The sequence below is a fragment of the Sphaeramia orbicularis genome, chromosome 9, assembly GCF_902148855.1.
Source record: "Sphaeramia orbicularis chromosome 9, fSphaOr1.1, whole genome shotgun sequence".
Classification (NCBI taxonomy): domain Eukaryota; kingdom Metazoa; phylum Chordata; class Actinopteri; order Kurtiformes; family Apogonidae; genus Sphaeramia; species Sphaeramia orbicularis.
In genome coordinates this window covers 39,618,410-39,646,180 of record NC_043965.1, presented here as the reverse complement: position 1 = coordinate 39,646,180, position 27,771 = coordinate 39,618,410, and the positions used below count along the sequence as shown (strand labels likewise).

The 27,771-nt window shown below is 35.4% G+C and overlaps 1 protein-coding gene across 1 annotated transcript; it reads left to right on the top strand.

The window, feature by feature from the left end:
• Positions 1–6,476: 6,476 nt before the first annotated feature.
• LOC115425943 (vesicle-associated membrane protein 8-like) lies at positions 6,477–26,498 on the top strand. The gene is made up of 3 exons (XM_030143833.1): positions 6,477–6,634; positions 20,797–20,964; positions 23,984–26,498. Exons 1-3 carry the CDS (start codon positions 6,620–6,622, stop codon positions 24,167–24,169), a joined length of 369 nt encoding a protein of 122 aa, XP_029999693.1. The 5' UTR covers positions 6,477–6,619; the 3' UTR covers positions 24,170–26,498.
• The last annotated feature ends 1,273 nt before the right edge of the window (positions 26,499–27,771 follow it).

Below are 27,771 nucleotides of genomic sequence, written 5' to 3'. Positions count from 1 at the left end.
AATCCATAAATGGTTGCCATTTATTGTAGAATTTGTTCAAGTTTCCTTGTTTTGAATGTCTGATTTTCTCTACTTTTAAAAAAGACATTACCTCATTAATCCGCTGTGTACTGGAAGGGGCTGTTGTAGATTTCCATTTAAGGAGGAGGTGGCGTTTAGCAATCAGGGAGGTAAAAGCTATTACCTCTAACTCTTGCAGAGAATTGGGTATACTTATCTGGGAGACCAAAAATAGCAATGTGTGGTGAAATGTTACTAGTTTTTGGAAATACCTTGCACATGGTGTTGAAATAAATTAGCCAAAAATTTGTCAGGGCTGGACAAGAAAAAAACCTGTGTGAGATTGCAGGGTGAGCCTCCACATACCAAACCACTTTTATTTGTATGGTGCATTTTACCAACACAAAGTCTCCAAAGTGCTGCACAGAGTACAAACTAGCAAAAATAGAATAAAAAATAAAAACGTGTTCATAAGCATACAATAAACATTATAATAAATATATCATCCACACGAGGAGCTCCAGGACGGAGGACGATCATACAGTTCTACACCAGACACTGAGTCTGCAGAATGCACAGATCTGTTCTGAAACTGTTCAAGTCCAGTTGGATCCCACATGGAAACGCTGCTGCTGTTGTGTTCATTTAATAGTTACTGTGTCGAGGACTGAGCCGAGAGTCTTAGATCTGAGCTCATTCTGATGTTGACAACTGATATCAGGGCATTTGTCAACAATATCACCCTGAGAATTGACTGAATTTCTCAAATAATAAAGACAGAGCAGTTGACATTTTATGATCAGCTTGGGGGAGGTTTTGTGGATTAAGTGGATCCTTAACCCTCCTGTTGTCCTCGGGTCAAAATGACCTGCCACTGTGTTTAGAAAAACCCCAAAAAATCCCCTTAACGATATTTTTTCAACTTGAAATTTTATGACTTTTCCTAGATTGACCCCAACATTAGAAAAAGTGAACTGTTGCCTTTATTCACTTTCCCATGCATGCTGTACGAAAAAAGGTACACAGGTTGTCTTCGGGTCAAAATGACCCAACAGTGAAATTCAACTGAAATCACGGTCACAGAGTTATTTACACACCACAGAATGTGAGAATGTTTTAGTTCTGTCTCAGATCAATCAGTAGCAAATGTAATACAGGTGTTCTTCTCGCGACTGCAGTGCCTTCCTACGTCCCAAAGAAAAACAAGACTGTAGTACTTCTGAGCACTTCACACAGATGCTGACATTAGCGATCGTGAGGACAGGAAACCAGCCATCATCCTAGACTACAACTGCAACAAAGGAGGTGTGGACAACCTAGATAAGGTGACTGGAACATACAGCTGCAGAAGGATAACTGCCCGCTGGCCCCTGGTCATCTTCCACAATATCATTGATGTTTCCTCATACAATGCCTTTGTGATTTGGAGAGAGATCAACCCAACCTGGATGCCTTGTAAGCAGAACAAGAGGAGGGTGTTCCTGGAGCAGCTCGGAAAGGCACTTGTAACTCCACTCACTGAAAGAAGGAAGCATGTCCCCCGCACAGAAGCCTCTGCAGCAGTTGTCAAAGCTATTCAGAGTGCAGGAACTCCTGATCAACCTGAGGATCATGCTGCCACAGCTGCTGCCCCAGCTGGGGCAAGTAAGAGGAAGAGATGTCAGTTCTGCCAGCCAAAGAAGGACTGTAAAACACATACTGTGTGTTGCAGGTGTAAGAAATATATCTGCAAGGGCTGTGCACTTGCATACTGCCCTACATGTGCTAATTAGTTGAATGAGTTGTTTTTTATGTTGTATATTTTCTTACATTATTCACTGGCAAAAAAAAATCAAAAGAAACTGACTCATTGGGATGAATAAAAATACTTTCAAAACTCCTTTTTGCATATTTATTTTCTTTCTTAAGCTATAGAAATACAGGTGAAGAGGGAAAACTCAGGTATTCATACATTTTGTGGTGAATGACATGTTTCTTCAAGCAAAATGAAATTTTATGTTTAAAATTCAATTAAGCTGGTTATATTGGGGAGTTAGTGAAGACGGGTCATTTTGACCTGGAGGACACCTGGTGTATACAGATTATGAGGACAACAGGAGGGTTAAACTGTACTGTTACTGACGTGCCACGAAAACAGCAACAATAAACTAGTGTCCTTATTGATGGTACATACTTTATACCAGTGGTGTTCATGTTCTACACCAGTGGTTCCCAAACTTTTTTGGCTCCTTACCCCATTTTAACATAACAAATTTCTGGCGACTCCAGATATTCAAAATGGAGACTTTTTTTTGCTAAAATGAATTTGTTTTTTTTTTTTTTATCATGTAATAGTTTGCTTTACTATGTTTCAAATAAACATTCATTTTAGATGTTATATAATGTATCTAATGCACCTTTTTGGTGTCTGCTTCTCAGTTTCTCTTGGAGATGTCTTAGTTGAGCCAGGTGGGCGTAGAAATCCCTCCATTCTCTGTTTGGTCCAGTTTTCTGACTGCGACTGTGTCCGGGCAGGTTGACTATTCTAACAACACATCATCAGTAGAGTAAAACTAACCTGTCTTACGATGGTCACATGATCGGGTCAATCAACCAATCAAGATATGCCCTCAGATATTATATCCTGCATTTTATTTGAACTTGATTTTTATTTGGAAAAGTGTGTTGTGTTTTAATTATAATGAAATATATATTGTATCAGTTTTAAAAAATGTATTGGTATTTATTTTCTTTTATCAATTGCTATAAATTTCAGGCGACCCCATGTGGGGTCATGACACCAAGGTTGAAAAACTCTGTTCTACATCATATCAGGACAAAGCTCTAAGTTTATCCTCTAACTCAGTGGTTCTCAAACTTTTTACAGTGGAGTACCCCCTGAAATATACTTTTTTATCCAAGTACCCCTAATTTTGCCTTCAGCAGTTTTGATTGAAAAAAAATGAGGCCAAATTTGTTCCTGTGCCAAAGGTGTCTGTTTATATTTTCAAAACTTTGTAAACAAGCAACATATATTTAGCTGTAATATACAAGGTTCATACAGGTGCTTGAAATCCTTGAAAATGCTTGAATTTCTTTGTTGTGTTTTCAAGGTCTGAGAAGTGCTTGAATTTTAATTTAAGTGCTTGCAATCATGATTGAGACGGGATTTATTCATTTTTAATAGTAACTCTGCCAGGTTAGATGTCATAAAGCTACCTACAGAGAAGTGATACACTTTGAAAAATAAAACTTTTTGTCAAAAATGAAGATTCCCAGGTTTTCTCAGGTACATTTTTATTTTAATATTTGTCTCGGTGTGAGTGTGCCTGAAAAATGCCAAGTGGCTTCCCTTTTTTTGGATAAAACTTTGTGTTTTCTTATAATTTCTAAACTTTTTGCTATTATGACACGTAATTTTAGATGTTTAGAGTATAATATAATGTACATCACTGTGATAAAATGTGAAAAAAATAATCCTGAGTATATGTATTCCTGTAGATATGTATCTTGCCTCAGTGATAAGGTGTTGTGCTGGAAAAATGTGGAAATGAGCCCTAAAAGTGCTTCAATTTGACCTTGAAAAATGTGTGCAAACCCTGAATATATAAAAATAACACATTTTTCAAAGTAAATTTTGCGTAAAATATAAACTGAAAGGTGCCCTCTTTCATTGATAAGAAAAATAAATAAATTGGTCATTAATGAATAAATTAATCTTTCGTCAACAAAAAATAATTACTTAGCTACTCACATAAACCCATTTTGAATAATATAAAATAGTTTTATTGTCAATCATCTTGTTTAAGCTTTGGTAACATTTTAAGAAAATTTCTATTATATGAATGTATTTATCGTGTTTTATATTAACCCTTTCATGCACAGTGGTCACTACAGTGAACAGCTATTCTACAGCTGTTCTCTTGTATATTCATGGTTTTGTTGTTTTAGTTGCATATCAACCAACACAGTGGACACTTATGCACCATCCCATAATACACTGCAATCATACCATTCCTGTAACTTTGCAGTTCTTGAGAAACGTGATCTGTAGCAACATATTTAAGTGTAAATCAATTGCTAATTGTTATTAGACTGTCATTAACAGTTTTTTTTAAAAGTTGATGTGTTTTATTGTTGTTGGTTTTTTTTGCATATTATTTGAGTAATAGCTACTATTATAGTATGTTAAAATGTGAGAAAACATCAGATTAGCAGCATTTAAAAAAAAAAAAAAAATCAGAGTTTTCACACAGTGTGACAGTAAATACATGTTTCTTTGCTTCAAAAATTAAATGCATGGTGTCCAGGTGAGTGGACATTTTTGTAACATTCATTAAAAAAAAAAAAAAAAAAAAAAAAAATCAATCACATTGTTCTTTTCATGCCTAAAGAGGAATAAAAACACTCAGGAAAAAAAAAAAAATCTTGGTTTAGGTTCTCATAATTCATGCATGAAAGGGTTAAAGCATTAATTCTCACTGTTTATTTTGTATTTGGTAAATGATGACTTATTTAAAGTATTTTTCCAAAAATGTTCAAGTACCCCTGGGGGTACACGTACCCCACTTTGGGACCCCCTGCTCTATACTGTAACAGGACACAGCTCTAGGTTTATCCTCTGACTGATGGCTGAGAAGTAAAAACTGGACATTTAATCAGAATATTATCAAAATCACAATATTGCAATGGTAAAATTCATAAAAAGAAAAAAGAAAATGGCTTTTGTTGTTTGGTTTAACTTCAGGATCTTAATATTTGATTTAATGTGCCTTTGTTTTCATTATTTCCTCCTGTTTGTTCTAGTTCATCGACATTTAACTGAAACTTAAAACCATGTATTTAATTCACCCACAGGAACAGTGTTATGAAATCATGCATAACACATAGTGTGGCCAGGCCCAAGGTATGATGGGAACACCTTGGTATGACGCCATCCTGAGTACACAGATGTCAGGTTCATTTATTTTACATCAGGTGAGGAAATGGACCGGAAGTGTTTTCAAAATAAAAGCATCTGTGCAACAGGTAAATCCATGCCTGTTTTAACAATTACTTTCATTCTTGATTAATTGTCAGTTGTTTATTATTTCTCAGTTTAAAAAAAATGAATAAGTTGGATGGTCAATAAAATGTCAGAAAATAAAAAAAAATAAATTAAAAAAATCTGTTTACTGTCACAGACGAGAGGGAACTAGAAAATATGAACATTTAAGAACCTGGCATAAGAAAATTACATATGACATAAACAACATTTACAGAGTTAGAGCCCTACTAAAAATCAAATATTGATTTGTATTTTAAGTTAACTGCATATAATATACAATTTTAAATTTTAACCTTTTTTTTTTTTTACTAAACCTGACACAAAGTGACAAGTAACCTTGATTTTAGACATTTTTTACGATTTTCAGAATGCAAAATGTCCAGATATCAAATAGATTATTACTATTTTTGTCATTATTATTATTATTATTATTAGTAGTAGTAGTAGTAGTAGTAGCAGTAGTAGTAGTAGTAGTATCATCATCATCATTATTATTATTTGCTGTTTCTTGTGTCGTCTTTGGTTATTGTCTTGTTCTATCTTACAGGACAATTTTGATCTCTGTTTTTCCTTTCCTTTTATTTAGAATAAATAAATTAATAATTGATAATTCAAAAATTACCACAAGTGACCACATGAACATTATTGTCTTGTTTGTTTGTTTGTTTTTACAAGTAGGCCCTCTTTGTGTTTTTCTCCTTCTTCTTCTTCTTCTTCTTCTTCTTCATTTTTTTGTTTATTTTCTTCTTTTTCTTCTTCTTCTTCATTTTCTTCTTTATTTTCATCTTCTCCATTTTCTTTTTAATTTCCTTCTCCTTCATTTTCTTCTTTATTTTCTTTTTCTGTATTTTCTTCTTCATTTTCTTCTTTATTGTCTTCTTCATTTTCTCCTTCATTTTCTTCTCCTTCATTTACTTTCTTTTCTTTTTCATTTTCTTCTTTATTTTCTTCCTCATTTTCTTCTTCATTTTCTTCTTCATTTTCTTCTTCTGTATTTTCTTCCTCATTTTCTTCTTCATTTTCTTCTCCTTCATTTTCTTTATTTTCTTCTTCATTTTCTTCCTTATTTTCTCCTTCATTTTCTTCATTTTCTTCTTCATTTTCTTCTTTATTTTCTTCCTCATTTTCTTCTTTATTTTCTTCTTCATTTTCTTCATTTTCTTCCTCATTTTCGTCTTTATTTTCTTCCTCTTTATTTTCTTTATCCTCATTTTCTTCTTCTTCTTCTACTACTACTACTACTACTACTTCTTCTTCTTCTTCTTCTTCTTCTTCTTCTTCTTCTTCTTCTTCTTCTTCTTTTTCTCTTCTTATTGTTAAACCATTCCACTCTTCAAGTAAAATAAAAATAAGTGGTTTATTTTTCGGCTATCTTCGGAAGTTGTGCTTGTATTTTTCTACTTGACACTAGACCGAAGGAATTTAGTTTGAAGGAAAAAAACAACCAGGAAGTTCACCAACAGAGGAACCGCATTCACTGAAGCAGAGCATCAGGGTTTCCAGGTTTGAGGAGGTCGACAGGACTTTAAAGGGGTTTGTAGAAAACTGAGTCCGGTTTGAGGAGGAACATCCACCGGACATCGACCCAACGACATGGACACCGATCCGGTAGGTGAAAGAAAAAACAACAACAACAAAAAAAAACGGCTCAAGTTGTGTTTGTGTTGTTTAGAAAGTCTGTCCGCGGCTCGACACCATGTTTAACGACAAAACACGACATGCAACAGGTGCTTCCGGATATTTATGAAACCTAAAGACACTTAAAGATGTGTTTTAGGCCTGGAAATAAGTCACTTTAGTCAAATAAGTTCAGTTTTTGTCGATAAAGACAGAAGAGAAGTCTTAACAAAATGGCCTGAATACAAACACACACTGAGGAAACCATTCAGACTAAGAAATGTCAGCAAAAAAAACCTCATATTTACCTTCAACTAAAGCTGTCTAATGCTGTTATTAATGTTCATTCAAGTCATTTACTCTTAAAGTGTTCTGTTTTCCATGTGTATGTTATAAAATGGCCAACATTAACCTATTTTTGTGTGTGAAATGACTGTGTTCATAACTGGAGGCCCTAGTGGTAGAAGTAGACTTCACATCTTTAACTGAAATTAAACTAAACTGTGTAAATATTCCAACACATTTATAATTAAATCATCTAAATGTGGGTTTTATCACCTAAATGTAGCCTCTTAAACTAGTCACAGTGCAGCAAAATGGACCCTGACAGTGTTTTCTATTTAAAAGTGTGTATTGCACGCCATAAACAGGTGTTTTAGAATATTTTTATAATTATAGTGACTTCAGGATGTGTGTTAAAGGTAGAAATAAGTCACTTTAGTCAAATATTTAAAAGTTTTGTCAAAAGAAAGTCAAAAAGCTTGAACAAATTGACCTAAATACACATAATCACGAAGAAATGTCAACAAACGACCTCATATACCTTCCAACAAATGTCTAATGCTGTTATTAATGTTAGTTCGTCATTAATCTTAAAATGTTATATTTTCCATGTGTATGTTATGAAAATGGCCAACATTAACCTATTTTTGTGTGTGAAATGACTGTGTTCATAACTGGAGGCCCTAGTGGTGGAAGTAGACTTCACATCTTTAACTGAAATTAAACTGAACTGTGTAAATATTCAAACACATTTATAATTAAATCATCTAAACGTGGTTTTTATCATCTAAATGTAGCCTGTTAAACCAGTCACAGTGCAGCAAAATGAACACTGACAGTGTTTTCTATTTAAAAGTGTTTATTGCACATCCATAAACAGGGGTTTTTGAATATTTTTATAAATTACAATGACTTCAGGGTGTGTGTTAAAGGTAGAAATAAGTCACTTTAGTCAAACAATTGAAAGTTTTTGTCAAAAGAAAGACAAAAAGCCCACACAAATTGGCCTAAAAATGCACAATCACTAAGAAATGTCAACGATCTCATATTCATCTTCCAACAAAAGTTGTCTAACACTCAGGTGTTACTTCAAGTCATTTACTCTTAAAGTGTTATGTTTTCCATGTGTATGTTATAAAATGGCCAACACTGACCTATTTTTGTGTGTGAAATGACTGTGTTCATAGCTGGAGGCCCTAGTGGTAGAAGTAGACGTCACATCTTTAACTTAAATTAAACTAAACTGTGTAAATGTTCCAACACATTTATAATTAAATCATCTAAATGTGGGTTTTATCACCTAAATGTAGCCTATTAAACCAGTCACAGTGCAGCAAAATGGACCCTGACAGTGTTTTCTATTTAAAAGTGTATATTGCACACCCATAAACAGGGGTCTTTGAATATTTTTATAAATTATAATAACTTTAAGATTTGTGTTAAAGGTAGATAACAGTCACTTTACTCAAACATTTAATAGTTTTTATCAAAAGAAAGACAAAAAAGAAAACAAAAAAAACAAAAACAAATTGGCCTAAAAACACACAATCACTAAAAAATTTAAACAAAATACCTCATATTTACCTTCCAACAAAAAATGTCTAATGCTGTTCTAAATTCTCAGGTGTTAGTTCCAGTTACTTTCTCTTGAAATGTTATGTTTTCCATTGGCCAACATTAACCTATTTTTGTGTGTGAAATGACTGTGTTCATAGCTGGAGGCCCTAGTGGTAGAAGTAGACTTCACATCTTTAACTGAAATTAAACTGAACTGTGTAAATATTCCAACACATTTATAATTAAATCATCTAAATGTGGGTTTTATTACCTAAATGTAGCCTATTAAACCAGTCACAGTGTCGCAAAATTGACACTGACAGTGTTTTCTATTTAAAAGTGTATATTGCACACCCAAAAACAGGGGTTTTTGAATATTTTTATAAATTATAATAACTTCAAGATGTGTGTTAAAGGTAGAAATAAGTCACTTTAGTCAAACATTTAAAAGTTTTGTCAAAAGAAAGACAAAAAGCTTGAACAAATTGACCTAAATACACATAATCATGAAGAAATGACCTCATATACCTCCCAACAAATGTCTAATGCTGTTATTCATGTTAATCCAAGTCATTTACTCTTAAAGTGTTATGTTTTCCATGTGTATGTTATAAAATGGCCAACATTAACCTTTTTTATGTGTGTGAAATGACTGTGTTCATAGCTGGAGGCCCCAGTGGTAGAAGTAGAGTTCACATCTTTAACTTCAGTTAAACTAAACTGTGTAAATATTCCAACACATTTATAATTAAATCATCTAAACGTGGGTTTTATCACCTAAATGTAGCCTCTTAATCCAGTAACAGTAAAATGGACCCTGACAGTTCATTGTGCTGATGTATAAAGTGTATATTGCACATCCATAAACAGATGTTTTTGAATATTTTTATGAATTATTGTTACTTCAAGATGTGTGTTAAAAGTAGAAATAAGTCACTTTAGTCAAACATTTAACAGTTTTTGTCAAAAGAAAGACAAAAAACCTGCACAAATTGGCCTAAAAATACACAATCACTAAGAAATGTCAACAAACGACCTCATATTTACCTTCCAACAAAAGTTGTCTAATGCTGTTATTAACACTCAGGTGTTAGTTCAAGTCATGTACTCTTAAAGTATTATGTTTTCCATGTGTATGTTATAAAATGGCCAACATTAACCTTTTTTATGTGTGTGAAATGACTGTGTTCATAGCTGGAGGCCCTAGTGGTAGAAGTAGACTTTTCACATCTTTAACTTAAATTAAACTAAACTGTGTAAATATTCCAATACAAGTATAATTAATACATTTAAATGTGGGTTTTATCACCTAAATGTAGCCTCTTAATCCAGTAACAGTAAAATGGGCCCTGACAGTTCATTGTGCTGATTTATAAAGTGTATATTGCACACCCATAAACAGGGTTTTTTTTTTTTTGAATATTTTTATAAATTATAGTGACTTCAAGATGTGTGTTAAAGGTAGAAATAAGTCACTTTAGTCAAACATTTAACAGTTTTTGTCAAAAGAAAGACAAAAAGCCTGAATAGATTGGCCTAAATACACACAGTCACTAAGAAATGTCAACAAAATACCTTTATCTTTACTTTCAGCTTCCAATAAAAGCTGTCTAATGCTAATATTAATCTTCATTCAGTGTTGTTTTCCATGTACATTTTTTTATAAAACTGCTCCTTTATGTCATGGTAAAACAGGTGCCTCTGGTCAATAATAACCTTATTTTTGTGAAATTACTGTTTTCATACTTGGGGGCAGTGTTGGAAAATGAAGGCTCTTCACATCCTGTACTTCAATAAAAAAATATACTATGAAAATACTCCACTGCAAGTACTTTAGCAGCTAAATGTAACCTCTTAAAGTAGTCACAGTGCTGTAAAATGAAAATGGAAAAAACATTTACTGGTGTATTAATGTGTAGCTATATTGCACATCAATACAGTAGTAAGCATCTATTTCTGGATATTTATATAAGTTACTGTAAATTTAATCTATGCATAAAGGCTGGAAATAAGCCACTTGAGTAAACTAAGTTTATTTAATCAAGAAAGAAAGAAGAGAAGCCTAAACAAAATAGCCTGAATACAAACATCCACTGAGGAAACCACTCAGACCAAAAAATATCATCAAATACATTTCATTTTGACCTTTTTATCTTAACTGTTGTCGTCAGATGAAAGCTGTCTACTGTTAATATGAATCCTCAGGTGTTATTCCATGTCATTTACCCATAAAATGCTATGTTTTCTGTGCGTATTTTATAAAATGCTCCTTTCCTGTTGGGAAACCAGGTGCCACCGGTAAATATTAACCTTATTTTTGTGAAATTGCAGCTTTCATAGCTGGAGGCAGTGGTCGAAGATCAGGCTTTTCACATCCTTTACGTAAATAAAACTACACTATGAAAACACTCCACTACAAGTACTATATCAGCTAAATGTAGCCTCATAAAATAGTCACAGTGCAGTAAAATGGACCCTGTCAGTGTTTGTTTATTTTACTGATGTACTAATTTGTATATTGTACATCAGTGCAGTTGTAAACAGGTGCTTCTGGATATTTCTATCAGATGTAAGGACTTGAATCTGTGTGTTAGGGCTGGAAAAAGTCCATCCTCTGTTGATGTGTATAGTGCATTTTACCACTGTAAACATTTAACATTAAGCTGATTTGAACTACTGTGCATATTGTTCCTTAGTTTGATCAACAGTTGGGTTAATTGTCAAAGGATGTGTGATTTTTTTTTTTTTTTTTTTTTTTTTTCCTAACTAAAATAGAAGAGAAGTGTTCTCTGGATAAATTTATAAATGACCCTAGTAAAGCCATGTAAAATGTAGAGGAAAGGTGTCGTAAAGATGACGTAACAAGATGAATGGGACGTGAAAGATTTAATAGACAAAAACAGCGTAAAACAAATAACAAGATTAACATGACATAAAAAGGTGTAATAAGACTGAAGATAAATAGGACAAAAACAATAAAGATCATTAAAAACAATAAAAAGTCATAACAACAAAAACAATGTTAAAGAATTAACCAAGATGAATTTGATATAATAACATATCTGATAAAATAATGTAAAGGACATAACACGATAAAAACATTTCAAAAGAACAAATGGTAAAAATAAGACAAAAATGATGCAACAAAGCAGAAGTGATGTAAAAGATGTAATGAGATGAAAATTATATAGAAAAGTGACTCAGAGACAGATAAACTTATAGATTTATGGTAAATCATGATGTTATTTTAACTTTGGGTTCGGAGGAAACACTGAACTTCTCTTTTGGATTTTGAACAGAAAATGTTTGGGAATCACTGACCCACCGCAATGTGTATATTACATCTCATTCTATTGGACCTTCTTTATGAATTTTTAATAGTTTAATCTACACAAATGCGCCATATTCTATATTAACATCATATGTCTGTAGCACTGACGGCCTGTGAAAACTATGCATTTCTCTAAACTCTTCATGAACTCAGAAAAACATGGGAAACTCTTCACGACTAAAATCATTAGGTCTTCACTGGACAGGAAGAGGATGGAAAAACTAAAGCTGGAGGAATAAAAACGACAATATTTGCCTCTTAGAATAGAAGTAAGAAGTTGAGTATTAGTACCTCCAATTTTCGTGTGAGTGCAGTATGTCGGTACTTTTTATTTCTTACTAAATATTCTGGAGAAAGAAGATAATTGTAAAAGTCAAATGTTATTTAATAGAGAAGTGCTACATATATTTATTCTTTATCAAAAAAATTTCTAAAAAGTAAAGATTTTTCACAGAATTACATGTTAATAGCAGTTTGATAATGCTATCTTTGTCTCTGCATATTTTACATATTTTTTAAAAGAAAATTGCTCTCCAGTGTGGACAGCTCTGGACTGTGTTGCCAAAAGGTATAATTTTGCTGTTCTGTTTGTTGGTTCATTTAGTTTTCTACCTAATCATATCAAAACGTTCCTATCCAGTAAATATCTGGTCCAGTGAGTGTTCATGATGTCTACAGAGTATTGTTTGCAGACTTGAAAGTGATGCTTCCTCTGTTAAACTGTTAAAACTGTGTGGTTTAAAGCATGGCCTTCTTCCGTTCAGAGTCCTGTTGGGCAAACCTTTGACCTTTGACCTCTAGCTGCACTGACTGAACTATGTAAAAGAAAAAACAAACAAACCTCTAAACCAGGTAACAGTGCTTTTCCTGTCGCCAGCAGCAGTGGTTTTAATAGATAGATAGATAGATAGATAGATAGATAGATAGATAGATAGATAGATAGATAGATAGATAGATAGATAGATAGATAGATAGATAGATAGATAGATAGATAGATAGATAGATAGATAGATAGATAGATAGATATTGTCCTACCCCAATTTTACATGACTTGGCTAGTGAGCTAATGTATACGGTCCATATAAAGAATAAGTCAGTCATTAAATTACAAAAAAACAGAACAAATGATTACATACCATCAGTAACTATTACTGTTGTGCTGTTCATTGATACTATATCTTTGGAAAATAAGGTTTTTATACACCTTTTTAAATTATGTGATGTTCCCACACAGTTTGATATTTCGTTCCATTCTATTCCACAAAACCACTCCATAATGTGAAATGCACATCTTGACATGACATAGTTACTCAGATTTTCAGGTAATCTAACATTTGACCAAATCAGGACGTGGATGAGTGTGGTTCCATGTTACCTACAAAGGTAAATGATAACCACATTTTGCATTTACAGTCAGTTCATGTGATTGAGCTCATTTCCATTTTAGAGAACACATCCAGTGTTAATCTGCTGTGCAGGGCGTCGTATCTGTCAGGGTTTTGTTTAGTCAATTATCACCTTTCTAACAGAATACTGAAGTCACTCCTGCTGCTCGGCTGTGGAACACATTTTTGGATTGTTTCTTGGACAAATACTTAAGAAGGATGCTTACAAGTATCTTGAGAGGAGAGAGTGTTCTTGTCTGCCTCTGTGTGAAAGTTGATACTCGATCAGTTGCGCCCATTAGGTGGATCTCGGCGCTGGCGCAGAGGGAGGTGACGGTGATGTGACGCAGCCAAACCTGCTCTGTTTCTTAGAGACCGCTTTGTTTACCCTCTGCTGGATCTCCGGGGACATGGATGCCACTGTATGTGGCTCCTCCCAACTCTGCCTATAGCGTCTGTGCTTTGAATTCACACCTTTTGACAGTGCGAGATGGTGGCTCATTTTTCTGCTGAATGCAGAAACACAGCGGCAGGCCTTTTCAGAGACGTTGAGACCATCCTTTGACAGGCAGCAGACTTCTGTCAGCAGCAGCAGCCTGAGGGACCAAACGGACTCTCAGAGCCACAAACAGCTGCTGTGTACATTATTGTCTAAAAATACCAGCCTGGGTATAAATGATTAGATTTCTTCTCCAGTCCAGAGGCAGGTTGACTCCCTTTGCTGTTAAGATATTGTCTGTATTTATTATCAGTCCGCAAGCATGTTTTCTATATATGTTACACTGTGATAATGGTTAGTTATATGGAGGGTGTGACTGAAGGGCACACAATAGGTTATTATTGGCCTGCTTTACACAAGGATAAGCACATATATATTAATATTTGACACTTATTATTCTGTTTCTATAGTGTTTTTATTCTGTGTGAATTTGAGCATGTACACACATAAGTGACTAAAATTCAGTAATGATAGATAGGTAGATAGATAGATAGATAGATAGATAGATAGATAGATAGATAGATAGATAGATAGATAGATAGATAGATAGATAGATAGGGATGTAACAATTACCGGTATAACGATAAACCCTGGTAAAATTCCCGACAGTTAGTATTACCGTTTAAATTCTAATTATCATGATAACCGTGTTTTATTACCGCACTGTGAAAGACAAAGAGAGAGAGTGAGAGACCCAGTCCAAGGGCACAGAGAGAGAGGGAGACTGTCTATCTATCTATCTATCTATCTATCTATCTATCTATCTATCTATCTATCTATCTATCTATCTATCTATCTATCTATCTATCTATCTATCTATCTATCTATCTGTCTGTCTGTCTGTCTGTCTGTCTGTCTGTCTGTCTGTCTGTCTGTCTGTCTGTCTGTCTGTCTGTCTGTCTGTCTGTCTGTCTGTCTGTCTGTCTGTCTGTCTGTCTGTCTATGAAAAAGAAACAAGAACAACTCATACTTGGTATGGAAAATGGTCAAACAGTGGCCATAAGGTGCCATCTTTAGTGCACATTTGTATGTTTGATGTTTGCATGTTAATATTTGAATATGTTTCTGCCAACAGAAAGTACATTGTACCTATTTTATTAGGTTTTTTTTTTTTTTTTTCAAAATACGTGGTTAAATTATTTCAGTGTGTGTATAAGGACTTTTTGAACATTTTGAGCACATTTCAACAAAACTGTGATAATAATGATAACCGTGATAATTTTTGTCACAATAACCGTGATATGAAATTTTCATATCGTTACATCCCAGATAGATAGATAGATAGTAGGGATGTAACGATTACCGATATAACGATAAACCCCGATAAAATTCCCGACAGTTAGTATTACCATTTAAATTCTAATTATCATGATAACTGTGTTTTATTACCGCACTGTGAAAGACAAAGAGAGAGAGTGAGAGACCCGGTCCAAGGGCACAGAGAGAGAGAGAGAGACTGTCTGTCTATCGATCTATCGATCGGTCTATCTGTCTGTCTGTCTGTCTGTCTATGAAAAAGAAACAAAAACAACTCCAACTTGATATGGAAAATGGTCAAACAATGGCCATAAGGTGCCATCTTTAGTGCACATTTGTATGTTTGATGTTTGCATGTTAATATTTGAATATGTTTCTGTCAACAGAAAGTACATTGTGCCTATTTTATTAGTTTTTTGTTTTGTTTTGTTTTTTTTTAAAAAATACAACGGGGTTAGATTATTTCAGTGTGTGTATAAGGACTTTTTGAACATTTTGAGCACATTTCAACAAAACTGCGATAATAATGATAACCGTGATAATTTTTGTCACAATAACCGTGATATGAAATTTTCATATCGTTACATCACAGATAGATAGATAGATAGATAGATAGATAGATAGATAGATAGATAGATAGATAGATAGATAGATAGATAGATAGTAGGGCTGCACGATATTGGAAAAAACTGACATTACAAATTTTTTTTTTAACCCTGTGACATATATTGCGATACTAAGGAGGATATAATAGCTGTGTGGTGCTGACGTAAATGGTCAGACAAATTAGTTGTGTTACCTCTCATTGTGGCAACAGGTGTTTCAATATCATCCTTCTTCTAGCCAAAATAATTCTAGACAACTGACATTTCTTTTTGGCACCAAGTCTTCATTTTCTGTGATTTTCTCTTGTTCATTGCTCATTTTTTGTGGCGCAATTAGGAATTATTATGCAGGGGTCTCTCAGAGTGCAAGCATAAAAGTTAAAAGACACAATCAAATAAACGTCAAAGATATAAGCAGTATAAAAATATAAAAGCAGTGTAAGTGTTTTTTTGGGGGGTTCAGGTAACTATGGCAATGAAAATCACCCTTTTTTTTTTCATTTCTTTCCAATGTGAAGTTGGTCCATAGATGCACAGACAGAGCTGTTTAAAGCATATCAAGAGAAACTTTAAAAAATAAGCTCAAGTTATTATGATAGCTGTGATGAAGTGTCTTGTGCTTGTGGTCATCATTTATTTACGTTTTTAACTGTATTTAGTCATTTCCTGTGTGAATATTGTCCATTTCATAGCTACAGGAAAGTGGACAAATGAACACGTGTGTATGTGGGTCCTAAAAGTTTTGATGAACAGATGACTTGAGGCTTTTCTCTCATTTAAGGGTTAAAGATTTTCTCTCGAGTCAGAATTGTTTTTGGTTTTATGTGATTGGATGGTTTTGATGATGAGTCCTGTTCAGCCTGTTACACCTCCCTCTAGTCTCCTCCACCTCAGTGTTTGGCATAAGTACTTCCTCTATGTTGTATTGATATTCCAAACTCTCAGAACGACTAAAACCACCAACAAATCAACACTATGTATCCACAGACTGTATCACTCACTGAATAAAGTATAAAGCTCATTGTTTACACACACCTGTATTATGGTATCATCAAGTTTTTTTTCTTCAAACTAGAACTCATTATTCATGATAACTCATTATTTATAATATTCACATGCTGCATCAACTGATAGTTTACATCATAGCTCTGTTTTTAGACAGAAAACAACCACAGTAAAAAAATCACCTCTGTTTTCTGTACAGTTTGTGTTGTCAGTAGCTGCACTAAAGATCTGTTTGGAATCGACAAAACAAGGTTAGAACTGTCACAGCTTAGTCTGAACCATGGACCAACAAACAGCAACTTAGCAAAGATAATAACATCCCATAATAACTTTATACTTTCATAAGACGTATATGAACTCACTCGTAGAAGAAACACTGTCATTTCACCATCAAACTTCATTTTTTTTCATTTCGGGCTGTGTCCAGGTTATAAAACAACAACAGTGCTTCTAACTTGTGTCACTTTCTTTGACTAAAAGTTGTTTCTTAATGGTTCTCATCTCACCTGGTCACTTTCTGATGCTTTGGTCAAAGGCTTAGTTTTCCTCACCATGGGAACAGACCAGTTTGCAGAGGCCAAGTCTTGAAAATAAAGTTCCATATATGCAGGTATCTAGATCCCATCTTTATTTCTCAGTAAAAGCAATTTGTTAGAGCTCTGTTTGACCTTAGACCGCTACAATATGAAATCCATCCTTTCTTTCGAGATATTAATAAGAGAAATGAAACCTATTGATGTTGGAGGTTAAGGACATAAAATGAAAACTACAAGCTATTGAAATTCTAATGAAAGTTTAATGACAGTTTAATGGAAGAGTGATGATCTGTTGAAGTGAAAGGTTTGAAAAAGAAATCTATTCAGTGTGGCTTAAGGTAAACATGTCCTTCAGAAGCTGATAAAGGGACTTTAAATGTCAATAATGATGCTCTGCCATCATGCAAGTGTCTAAAACCAATTCAGCAAGATGACAGGAGCCAATATATCACTGAGTCTCTGAGAAAAATCAGACTTAAAGCTTTGAAAATGTTTCTCTCCTTCCAGAACTAAAGCGATAATGCTTTTACTTTTTTCAGGAGTTTTAATTTTCATGTAATTTAACAAATGTGATTCAACATCAGGCATAATCTCTCACTGTGCATTAGTGTTTCTAAAACGCCAACACAACAAATATTACATTAACAAACAAAAACACAACTAAGGAAAAGAAAATGGAAAAAAAAATAGTAATCATAAAACAAAAAAACTAAAATATAAAACCAAAACTCTTAAGGAAAATACAAAGGGTAAACATCCTTAGTAAAAATGGGCAAAACAATCAACTTAATTTACTTAAAGTTGCTGTATGGATTAATAAAGTCAATCCGTCCTTTCCAACATTTATTAAAGATATGTGTTCAAGTCTCAGAGTTTCCAAAACAAAAACTAAACCAGTCTGTTAAAGTAGGTGGTCCTTGACTTTTTTTTTGTTATTTGCTCACTTATTATTGACACATACATTTTATAAGAACCCTGAAGCTGCTGTTGCAGTAGTTTTTGTTTCTTCTTCAAGTTTAGTTGTAAGGTTTTCAATCTTTTTTTTTTTATAATCTTTGGTATTATTCAGGAGGGAAAAAAATCAAAAACTCCAAACATCCTACCATTAACATAACATAATAATGACGAAGGACAGATGAACAATCCTTCATAAAAGACAACTATTAAGGATGTGTCGTGTGTTTGTGTGTTTTGTCTTACTTTCTCAAACTAAATTAAAGGTCTTATGTGAGTTTCTACATTTGAGACAAAAAAAATCCCTGAATATCTACGATATAAAAGTTATATAAATGTAACTTTACATGAGTGATAAATAACTGTACAAGGTGATAAACTGGAAGTAAATTAAGGCACCCAAAGACTAAATAAATAAATAAATGGACCAGCATCTTAAAATGTCAGCATTCCACTATAAGATGCACGCTGTCATTAAACACATGCTCATGTTCAAAGTAATTCACCACCTTCACCACCACAGTGCTTTTGGACTCAAACCAGCCCTGCTAAAAAACACTGGAAAATCCACCCAATATGCTAAGTGGATGTATGAAATCAGCTGACAAAGACTACATTAATAAAACATTTTCTCTAGTTTGAGTTTATTTTGTTTAGTTTTGTAAATGTAAGGCCTCTCTCATTTCTGTGTTTTGTTCTCCCCTGTTTCTCCTCCGTCCTCCTGTTTCAAGCTGTAAATCGATCTGTCGGCCAAGTTGAAGGACATCTCAGTTCCTCGAAAGCATCTGAAGGAGAGGGTTTCCACATACGTACACTGAAGGGATTTGAAAACACAAAACCAGAATTTATGCAAATTTTCCAGAACCAATTTAAGATGTAATAAAATGACAAGAAACATGTTTTCCCTTATTGATTTTTTATTGGGAATGTTATTATTAACAAAAACAAGTAGAGCATTACAGAAGCCATCCATTCAACATAAGCACCACCAATATCACAAATGACCAAACCAGTGTGGGGTCTTCGGGCCCTGAGTCCCTCCTGGTGCAGATGGTTTCTAATAATTTTGGGATGCACATGCGAGTCAATGTAGGTGACAATGGTTTCCGCTGCTGTGACCGTTGCCGTCCAGAACCTGTCCTGGAGACGCTGCAAGTGTATATGCCGGTCTTGGTTGTGGGTGGTGATGTGTGGTCAACCGGAGCGAGGACGGTCTCTTGTGGTTCCATTGGCTACATAGCACTGCTGCTGTCGGACACTGTTATGATGGACATTCAGAGTCCTGGTGACTTGTCTGGTGGTTTGTCCTGCCTCCAGACCAACAGCCCCATCTTGGTTTTGTGGTCCCAGTTTTGTTGAAATCATTTTAAACCAAGATTTTATGCCTTTTTATAGAGGTGGGTCAGTTTGGTAGAGCAGGAGTTTGTTTTTTTTATTTGAATATCAACATTTCAAACCAAAAACAACAAAGAACAACATTTTAAACAAGAAAAGCACTCAGAGCACTTGTTCCAAATCTGCTGCTGCCCCGTTAGTACAATAATTTGAAGCACTTTATTGCACTATGCACTTTAGTTTTTAGTCTTTTAATTTTTATATATATATATATATATATATATATATATATACATTTAAAATGATTACAGTATTTTAGGCTACTTTATAGTTCACGAGGTGTGTTTTTTAAAATTTATTTATTTTATTTATAACTGAAACTGTGGTGAGCATATTACCAATAGTTCGTTTAACAAAGTACTGATGGTGCATTTATTAAATGACAATAAAGCAATTCTGAAGTCTGAAGAGCGCAGACCTCTGCCAAGACAGATCAGCGCCCCACCCCCACGGATCACCACCAAAATTTAATCATTTCTTCCTTGTGCCAGTATCAACATTTCTTGAAAATTTCATGAAAATCTGTCCATAACTTTTTGAGTTATCTTGCTAACAAAGAAACAAAGAAACACGCAAAGCTAAGCGATCACAATACCCCCTGGCGGAGGTAAAAAACATATTCAAAAAGGAGCGGGCTGAAGTGCAACTTATATAGGCTACTCCTGCCCCCTTGCCACATCTTCCTCTAAAGTCCCAATGCTAGCTTCAAAAAATAACTTAAAAAATCTTACACATATCAAAATAAACTCTGACGATTTCATAGCAGCATTTACTCACATATATATTACAATATATATCAGTGCATCATCAACCCCTGCATCCTAGACACATAAAATTAGAGAAGGGCGCAAAGATAAAACAAAATTTGTGATCATTTTTTTCTCCACGAGTGGTCAATAGAAATGTCTTTTCACATTTTCCTGAGCTGGCCATTTAGTACGCAGTTAGTAGTCTGGTCTGTACATACCTCTGTCCCATACAGCTCTCTCTCTTTCACTCGCTCTCTCTCTCTCTCTCTGTCTCAACAATGTTCTACTCACTCATCTGATACAACTATGGACCTCAACACATCAGTGGATGGATAATACAGCTGTGCCACGTCATATTTAACTGACATCTCTGTAAAATGACGGCTCAGATTATCTTCTTTTCTTCTTCATTTCTTCTTCATTTGATTTTATTATTCAGTAAGCAACATTATTTCCTTAATGATATCTCCAGAACCACATTAAGATTCCAGCTCATGTTTTTTCCTTTCCAGGATGAACCTTTTCTCATTTATCACCTGTAAATGTTATCGCCAGTACGATGGTTGGTTAAAATGACGTCCTCTGATTTTAATCTCAGGAGCGAGGAGGCGAGGCCGTGGTGCCCGAGCCCCGGGACAAGGTCCAGGCCTTGAGGGATCAGGTGGATGGAGTGAAAAATATCATGACGGAGAACGTGGACCGAATCCTGGCCCGCGGAGAGAGACTGGATGACCTCATGGGCAAGTCTGAGGACCTGCAAGCAGGGGTCAGTCGCACCACATGACATGGTGTTATTTTCTCTCCCACATCCATCAGTGAGTCTTTTGACGTGCAACAAGGTATAAAAGGTTGACTGGCTGGGTAATCATCATCACATAAACCAGTATAACCAGTCAGGAGATAACATCCAGTATGTAACGCACAAATGCCCCTGCAGTCTGAGGCTCCAGTGCCGTAGAGTTCAAGTTGTGTGGGTATTTTGAGTTCTTCGAGCAAGAAGTGGCTCTGATGATAATAACAGTGAGTCACAGCCTGTGGATCTATCATCAGACAAAAAGCTACCGGCCTGAAACCCACTGAAATAAAACAAGTACAGCTGTTATTTATGTAACTGATTGCATCTGTGTTCTGTGTACCTGCCGTTTGTCTTCATAGAGCAGACTGACCACCCTCTTTAAACCTGTAATTCTAGTTTCACGTTTCAGGAAGTGCTTCTCAGTGTCTACATGTTTCCATCCCAGCCTTTATCACTGCTGTTTTTTTACTTGAAGCAGGATGTAGTTCTAAAAATGACTTCAGCCATGCCACTGCCAAGTCAGAGACAAGAAACCACAAGGTCAAGAATGAATGAAATGCAGCCTGTTGAGTTTGACCGGTCAAAAACGCATTATATCACATGCAGTACATAAAACTGTGCATCATAACAATAACTGCTGGATATTATTTTATCAACGAAAGAAATACATCCAATTATTTCACTATGGTTTTCATATTAAATAATAGTCAAACGGCATCGTCGATTTATTACACCCTTGACCAAGTGACGTAGATCTGGGCCCAACCCCTATTCACCTCTTAGCCTTCCCCCTTACCCCTCCTCCTTGGCCCTTGCACTTGGCACTACCCCTTGAAATGGAGCTGCAAGGGGTAGGGGTTGAAACATTCTCCTATGAAATGGGACAACCCTTCGTGACCTGTTCCGTCATCAGCAGCCATCGATGGCGCTATAAACAGATACAACTTTGTTTCTGAAATAATTCGCCATGCCGTCAGTAGGTGTATCCATCTCTGTTGCGTTGGCTTTGGTCATTGTTATGGAAAAAATAATACTCTACTAATTCGTCTAAAATAAAAAAGGGTCAGTTCAAGCGATCAGTGTCTTCAAGGAAGAAACTTTATTGGAGCTCCAGTAAAGGGGTACAGATCAGAAAGAGGCTGAGGCTGTCTGAGAGTCCCAAAAATCATCTGAGTTTCTGTGTCTTATATCAGAGCCAGAGAGACCCAGAACTCAGAGATAAGGCCTCTCTGAGAGTCTGTGAGATCTCAATTTTACCCCCCCCCCAAATGTCACACTGGTCTGTGGCCTAAACACAACAGATAAGTAAGGTAATAAAAGGTTAAGAATTTACAGGTGTCATAAACTACAAAGAAAGTCATCCACTCTTATGTGGTCTGTGCGAAGACAAAGGGAATACATGTAAAAGCCTATGTGACAAATAGAATGCATGCGAATATATATAGAATACATGTAACTTCCTCTACATCATCTTTTTGCAGCTATCGACTATAAACCCCAGAAACGCGATCTATAACGTATTGAAACGGCGTTCACTGGTCGATCAAATGATTAAGTGTTTTACGAAGAAAATGCGTACATTTGTGTGTTTCTTTCATCACGCTGCTGCACTTTTTTGGCTCTGTTTACGTCCATCTTGCTAATGATTCGAACAGAATTATGGGAAATTTGTCCTACCCCTCTGTTCGTAGTGTGGTCTTGAAAAATCTCTGTTTCGAGGGCTATGTGTTTATCTATATATCTAATTGAGAATCGGTTCGAGAATCACTTGTACACCCAAAACAGAGGGATAGGGATAAGGGAGGGCCAAGGGGTGAATCGGGATTCAGTCCTGGTTTTGGTCCCCATGTGCTAAGTGCTAATGCTAATGTTAGGTCATGTGTGTATAAGCAAAAACCAGAAACTGAAGATCCCTGATGAAGTGAGTTAATCTTAACTTGTGCATCTGTAACTAATGCCGTATTTCCATTCCATGGAACCGGCTCGACTCAGCTCGACTCAGGTACCAGGTCCTATTCCTGGAGACTGTTTCCATTACAGGATACTACCAACTTTACAGTACCTGGACGTCATAGCGATGCGGTGCGTTACTTCTGTGTTGTCTGCTCAGAGAATTGCTGATAAACTCGCCCATTGCGTGTTGTCTCGTGAAGTTAATGCTGAATTGTCACATCTGAACCTCCTCGACAAACCATGATGTAGTTTTGCGGGCTGTCATCATGTGGATTAACCTACCGCTATTTTTACTGAAAACTTCTGCATCTGTTTTTTTGTAAAACTGTGGGTCACAGAGACAACTCTCTGACCAATTAGTGGTCTGCAGTGTGTACACGTCACATTTTAGTATCTGGTCCCCACTCCTGGAACCTCAGCGGAGGTGATACCAAAAAACTAGTACCGGGTACCAGATTCCAGGTCCTTTTCGTAATGGAAACGCAAAAAGGCCAAGTCGAGTCGAGTCGAGCTAGTACCATGTAGTGGAAACACGGCATAAGTAGCTTACTTGTCTGTGCTGTAGAACAACACTGTTCACTAAATGGGATTAAAATACACGACTCATCCTCATTGACTATGTTTACATGCATAAAATATTCTAGTTATTACCCTTATTCTGAAAAAGACAGTTCCTAATAAACTGTTTACATGACCAACAAAAATGACCATTCTACTGATGGTTTTTTGGTAGTAGATGTTCCACAGCTTCCCTCTTCTGTTTCTTCCAGCACTGTATTAGTTAATTTCTCTGCGTTTGCTAATATTCAGTACCGTCTGTATCTTCTTTCATAATGTTTAACAATACTTCTCATTCCAGTAAGAACTTCCTTTGCATTATCTCCAAATATAGATAAATATATTAGAACCTGCAGAAAAACACATATTACATTCATTTTCTGAATGTGTTGCATCTGTGTCCAAACACTCCTTAAATATAAAGTTCACATAACATCAGTATTTTATTCTCATGGACTTCCTCATGTCATTGGTTCAGGCTCAACACTTCAAGCAGACATCTCAGAAAGTGGCTCGCTCCTACTGGTGGAAGAATGTCAAGCTGATCGTGGTCATCGTGGTCATCGTCCTCATCATCGTCCTCATCATCATACTGTTGGCCACCGGCGTCATCCCCACCAGCGCCCCCGTGCCTCCTATAGTCAACCCCACCGGCAAGCCATAAACCCATATGAACCTCCACATCCTGTACAGTGCAGTCTAGAAAATGACACATGCAAACCCCTGCTGTCTGGTGAAACCTTTACTGCTTCGGCGCTAGCTTCTACTTTATTTCTGCTGTGGTTTAATGAAAGTTGATTATACATGCATCAGGAAACCCCGTCAAAGCACACAGGTCCTGCCAACAGCTTAGCATTTCCAACATGTTTCAAGGTTTGAGGTCTTTGCCCGGCAGCAGTGAAAACATTGTCCCCGTTCTCAAAAGGCAGTTTCTAAGCACCGTAGTCGGCTCCTTTTTGTTGAACTGTTGAACCACTAACAGTTATTTCATCAAAGAGGAACATAGTGGGTCCTGTTTGCACATTCTGGTTGTCTGTAACGTTATCACTAAAATGCACCTTTTACAGTTTGTAGAGTGAATAAAAAGAAAAATGCAGTGCCTTAAAGAAATCACCAGGGCCTTACAATCACAAAAGCAAAACTGTAATGATTTAGGTTCTAAAATATTTAAATAAGAATAGTGTCTGTTACTGTCTGTGGACTTTTAATATGCTTTCAGTTCCTAAAAATAGTTGGCATTACACTGTAATTCTTTTTTATACCGCTTAAATGTGTACATGTAGCACTGCTTTAGTTCTTTCAAAGATGCTATAATTAGCTTCTTTATTTAGTATTGTTGGATAGTGGAATAATTATGCTCAAATATCTGCTTTAGGGCAAAAAAAATTACATAAATTCAAAATGTTTGGAACTGTGATGACTTTCCGATCGCTGAAGTGGGAGACCAGTGATGACCACACTAACATGCACATCAGATTTATTTAGAACGATCACATTAAGGTTCAGTGGGAGAGATTTAGGAGAACGAATTCACAGAAATGGGAGTGTTGAGTCAACTTTTATTTAGTAAAATAAAACTTTTAATTGATAAAAGGCGACTGATAAACATTGAGGTAAAGGCCTCATTTGCAGCTTAACTATGGTGGTGACATTTAAATTATCATATAAATTAGTTGAACGAGTTGCAACGAGACATCTGAATAAGCCATGGTGATGGAAACAATAGAAGGCAATATATTCATGATTATGTTTTCATTGCGGTGTAATCAGCTGAAAATAAGAAATGTGTTTATGTCGCCGTAGAACGAGCGGTTTATATCTACAGAGAGTCTGATTTGTTGAGGCATCATATTTGCACAGTAGCTTAGATTGGACTTGTCTGTTACTGTCACAGACTGTTAAAAGTGTGAAAAAATAACCCCCATAACTTAAAAAAAAAAAAAAAACAGAAAATGGACAAATCACTGCCTCTGAGTACGTTTTATATCTTGCACATTTTTCAAAGTGGGAAAAGAAGCGTTCAGTTTGCATCTTCACCCCTAGATGTCACCAAATACCATACGCTGAACCTTCCTCACTGCTTAAACTCTACAAATACCACAGCTCTTAAGTCTATTTTCTTAACTAAGGTCAAGCGGCATAGATCACTGACAGAAAACACCAGTAGTTTTTATTCAACAGACCACCGGCAGCATCTGTTAAAGGTTAGCTGCTTCGGCATGTGTTGAAAGATCAGGTTCCTCCAGCCGACCAGCTGAGAGAGACATGTCCACCCGCTCCGTGACTCCCTCTGCTGGGCCTGTGTCAACCAACAGAAGCTCACAGACTCACATTATAACCAAACAATCCTCTCCCTCCTGCCTCTGCTGTTTTAGCACCAGTTAGGCTTCTGACAGGTCCCATTAATCCCATTATGAAGTGTATATACTCTGCATATTCTCATCTCTATATGTATATTTGATAAAGCCTTTAACTAGTATGTTAATGAAGGTATCTGTTCTTTAGAGGCTATTTATTTAACACTTAATGTTATTCATCGGCTTTTCTTCTTCAATCTAAAACAGACCAATTAAAAGATGTGATTTCAGAGTCGATGTCAACGTGAATTCATTAGAAGAACATACACTGCACAGACTGAGCTGGACTTTTTTTTTTCCCCTTCACGCTGGAATATGTAGACTATGTGAGAACAAAACCTCTATTATGTTCTTTTTACATTCCTCTGGAACGCAGTAGGGCTTATCTTATTACCTGTTCACAGCCTGCAGGTCGGATTCATGCTGTTAAGACCAAGTTCATTTAATTCAGACTCCAACGGCAGCAGGTCTGTTACTGAAAAGACGTCCTCCACTGGGTTTAATGCAAAAACAGATGAAGACTCTTGTCCACTGGCCTGTGATGAATGTATGGTTGGCAGAATTTATGAGGGTCCTGCTTTGATGATTTGTGGTATGGTATGGTTTTATTGGTCTGAATAAATAGTATTTACTTTGCTCGGATGTGATTATGTTGCTTTTTTTTTGTAAATTTCCACAAGATGGAGCCAGAGAATCCAATCCACTTTATTTCTATATCCCGTTTAAACAAGAAGAATGTTTCCAAAGTACTACACATCATAAAAACAATAAAAGAATTAAAAGGAATACAAAAAACAATAAATAAGTACATAAAACTACGACAATACCCTAAATCAGGGGTGTCAAACTCATTTTAGTTCAGGGGCCACATTGAGCCAAGTTTAATCTGAAGTGGGCCAGACCAGTAAAATAATAACAGTGAAAAAAGTAAAATTATATATTATCAGGTTTACATCTACATAGTTTCCTTAAAAATCTGAATGACATGAACAACTTGAATTGTCTGAAGAAAAACAAGTGCAATTTTAACAATATTCTGCCTCGGTTTAACAGTTTATCATTTACACATGTGCATTACAATCACACAAAACATTTAGTAACAGGCAGAATATTGGTAAAATTGCATTTACTTTTCTTAAGACATTTCCGTTTGTTCATATTTCTTCAGGTTATTGACGTTTTTTGTAAAAGTATAGTTTGGTAATGTAAACATTTTCATGTAATTTTACTTTTTTTACACTAAAAAAACAAAGAGGATTGTCATTATTTATAGGTTGTTATGATAATATTTTACTGGTCTGACCCACTTGAAATCTAATTGGACTGTATGTGGAACCTGAATTAAAATGATTTTGACACCATTGATTGTTAATATCTTCAGTGTAATTTTTGCATTTCATAAATTTCATCCTGTGGGCCGGATTGGACCCTTTGGTGGGCCGGATTTGGGCCCCAGGCCGCATGTTTGACACCTGTGCTCTAAAAAAAAACAAAATCAAATAGTGGGGGAGGGGGTTGCTTAAGTTTGGTTTGTTCCAAAAAAAATAAGGAAATGTAATAAGTATAAATGTTATGTAAAGTTTTTCACTAAGTTACAAAGTTTTGACGTGTTCAGGTATGAAGGAGTATAAGTGATTTTGTTCTTATCACAATTTTTCAGTTTTTTCAACTTAGAAAATAGCTAAAATTTAATCACAAAAAAACGACAGTTGATATATTTGTCGTAAAGAAGCTAAACGGTGTATATTTACTTTAACATGATTGACAATAAAACAGCAATTACAGCAGTTATTTTGTATGTAGGTTCTGTGCTTCCAAAAACATTTACTGCAGAACATCACCTGAAAATCATAAAAATCATACTCTTAAGTTTGTATTTATTTCAATTATCTCAGTTGCCCAAAATAAT

Coding starts and splice junctions, on each gene's coding strand:
- LOC115425943 (XM_030143833.1), top strand. Junction 20,965..23,983: donor CTGAGGACCTGCAAGCAGGG/GTCAGTCGCACC, acceptor TCATTGGTTCAG/GCTCAACACTTCAAGCAGAC.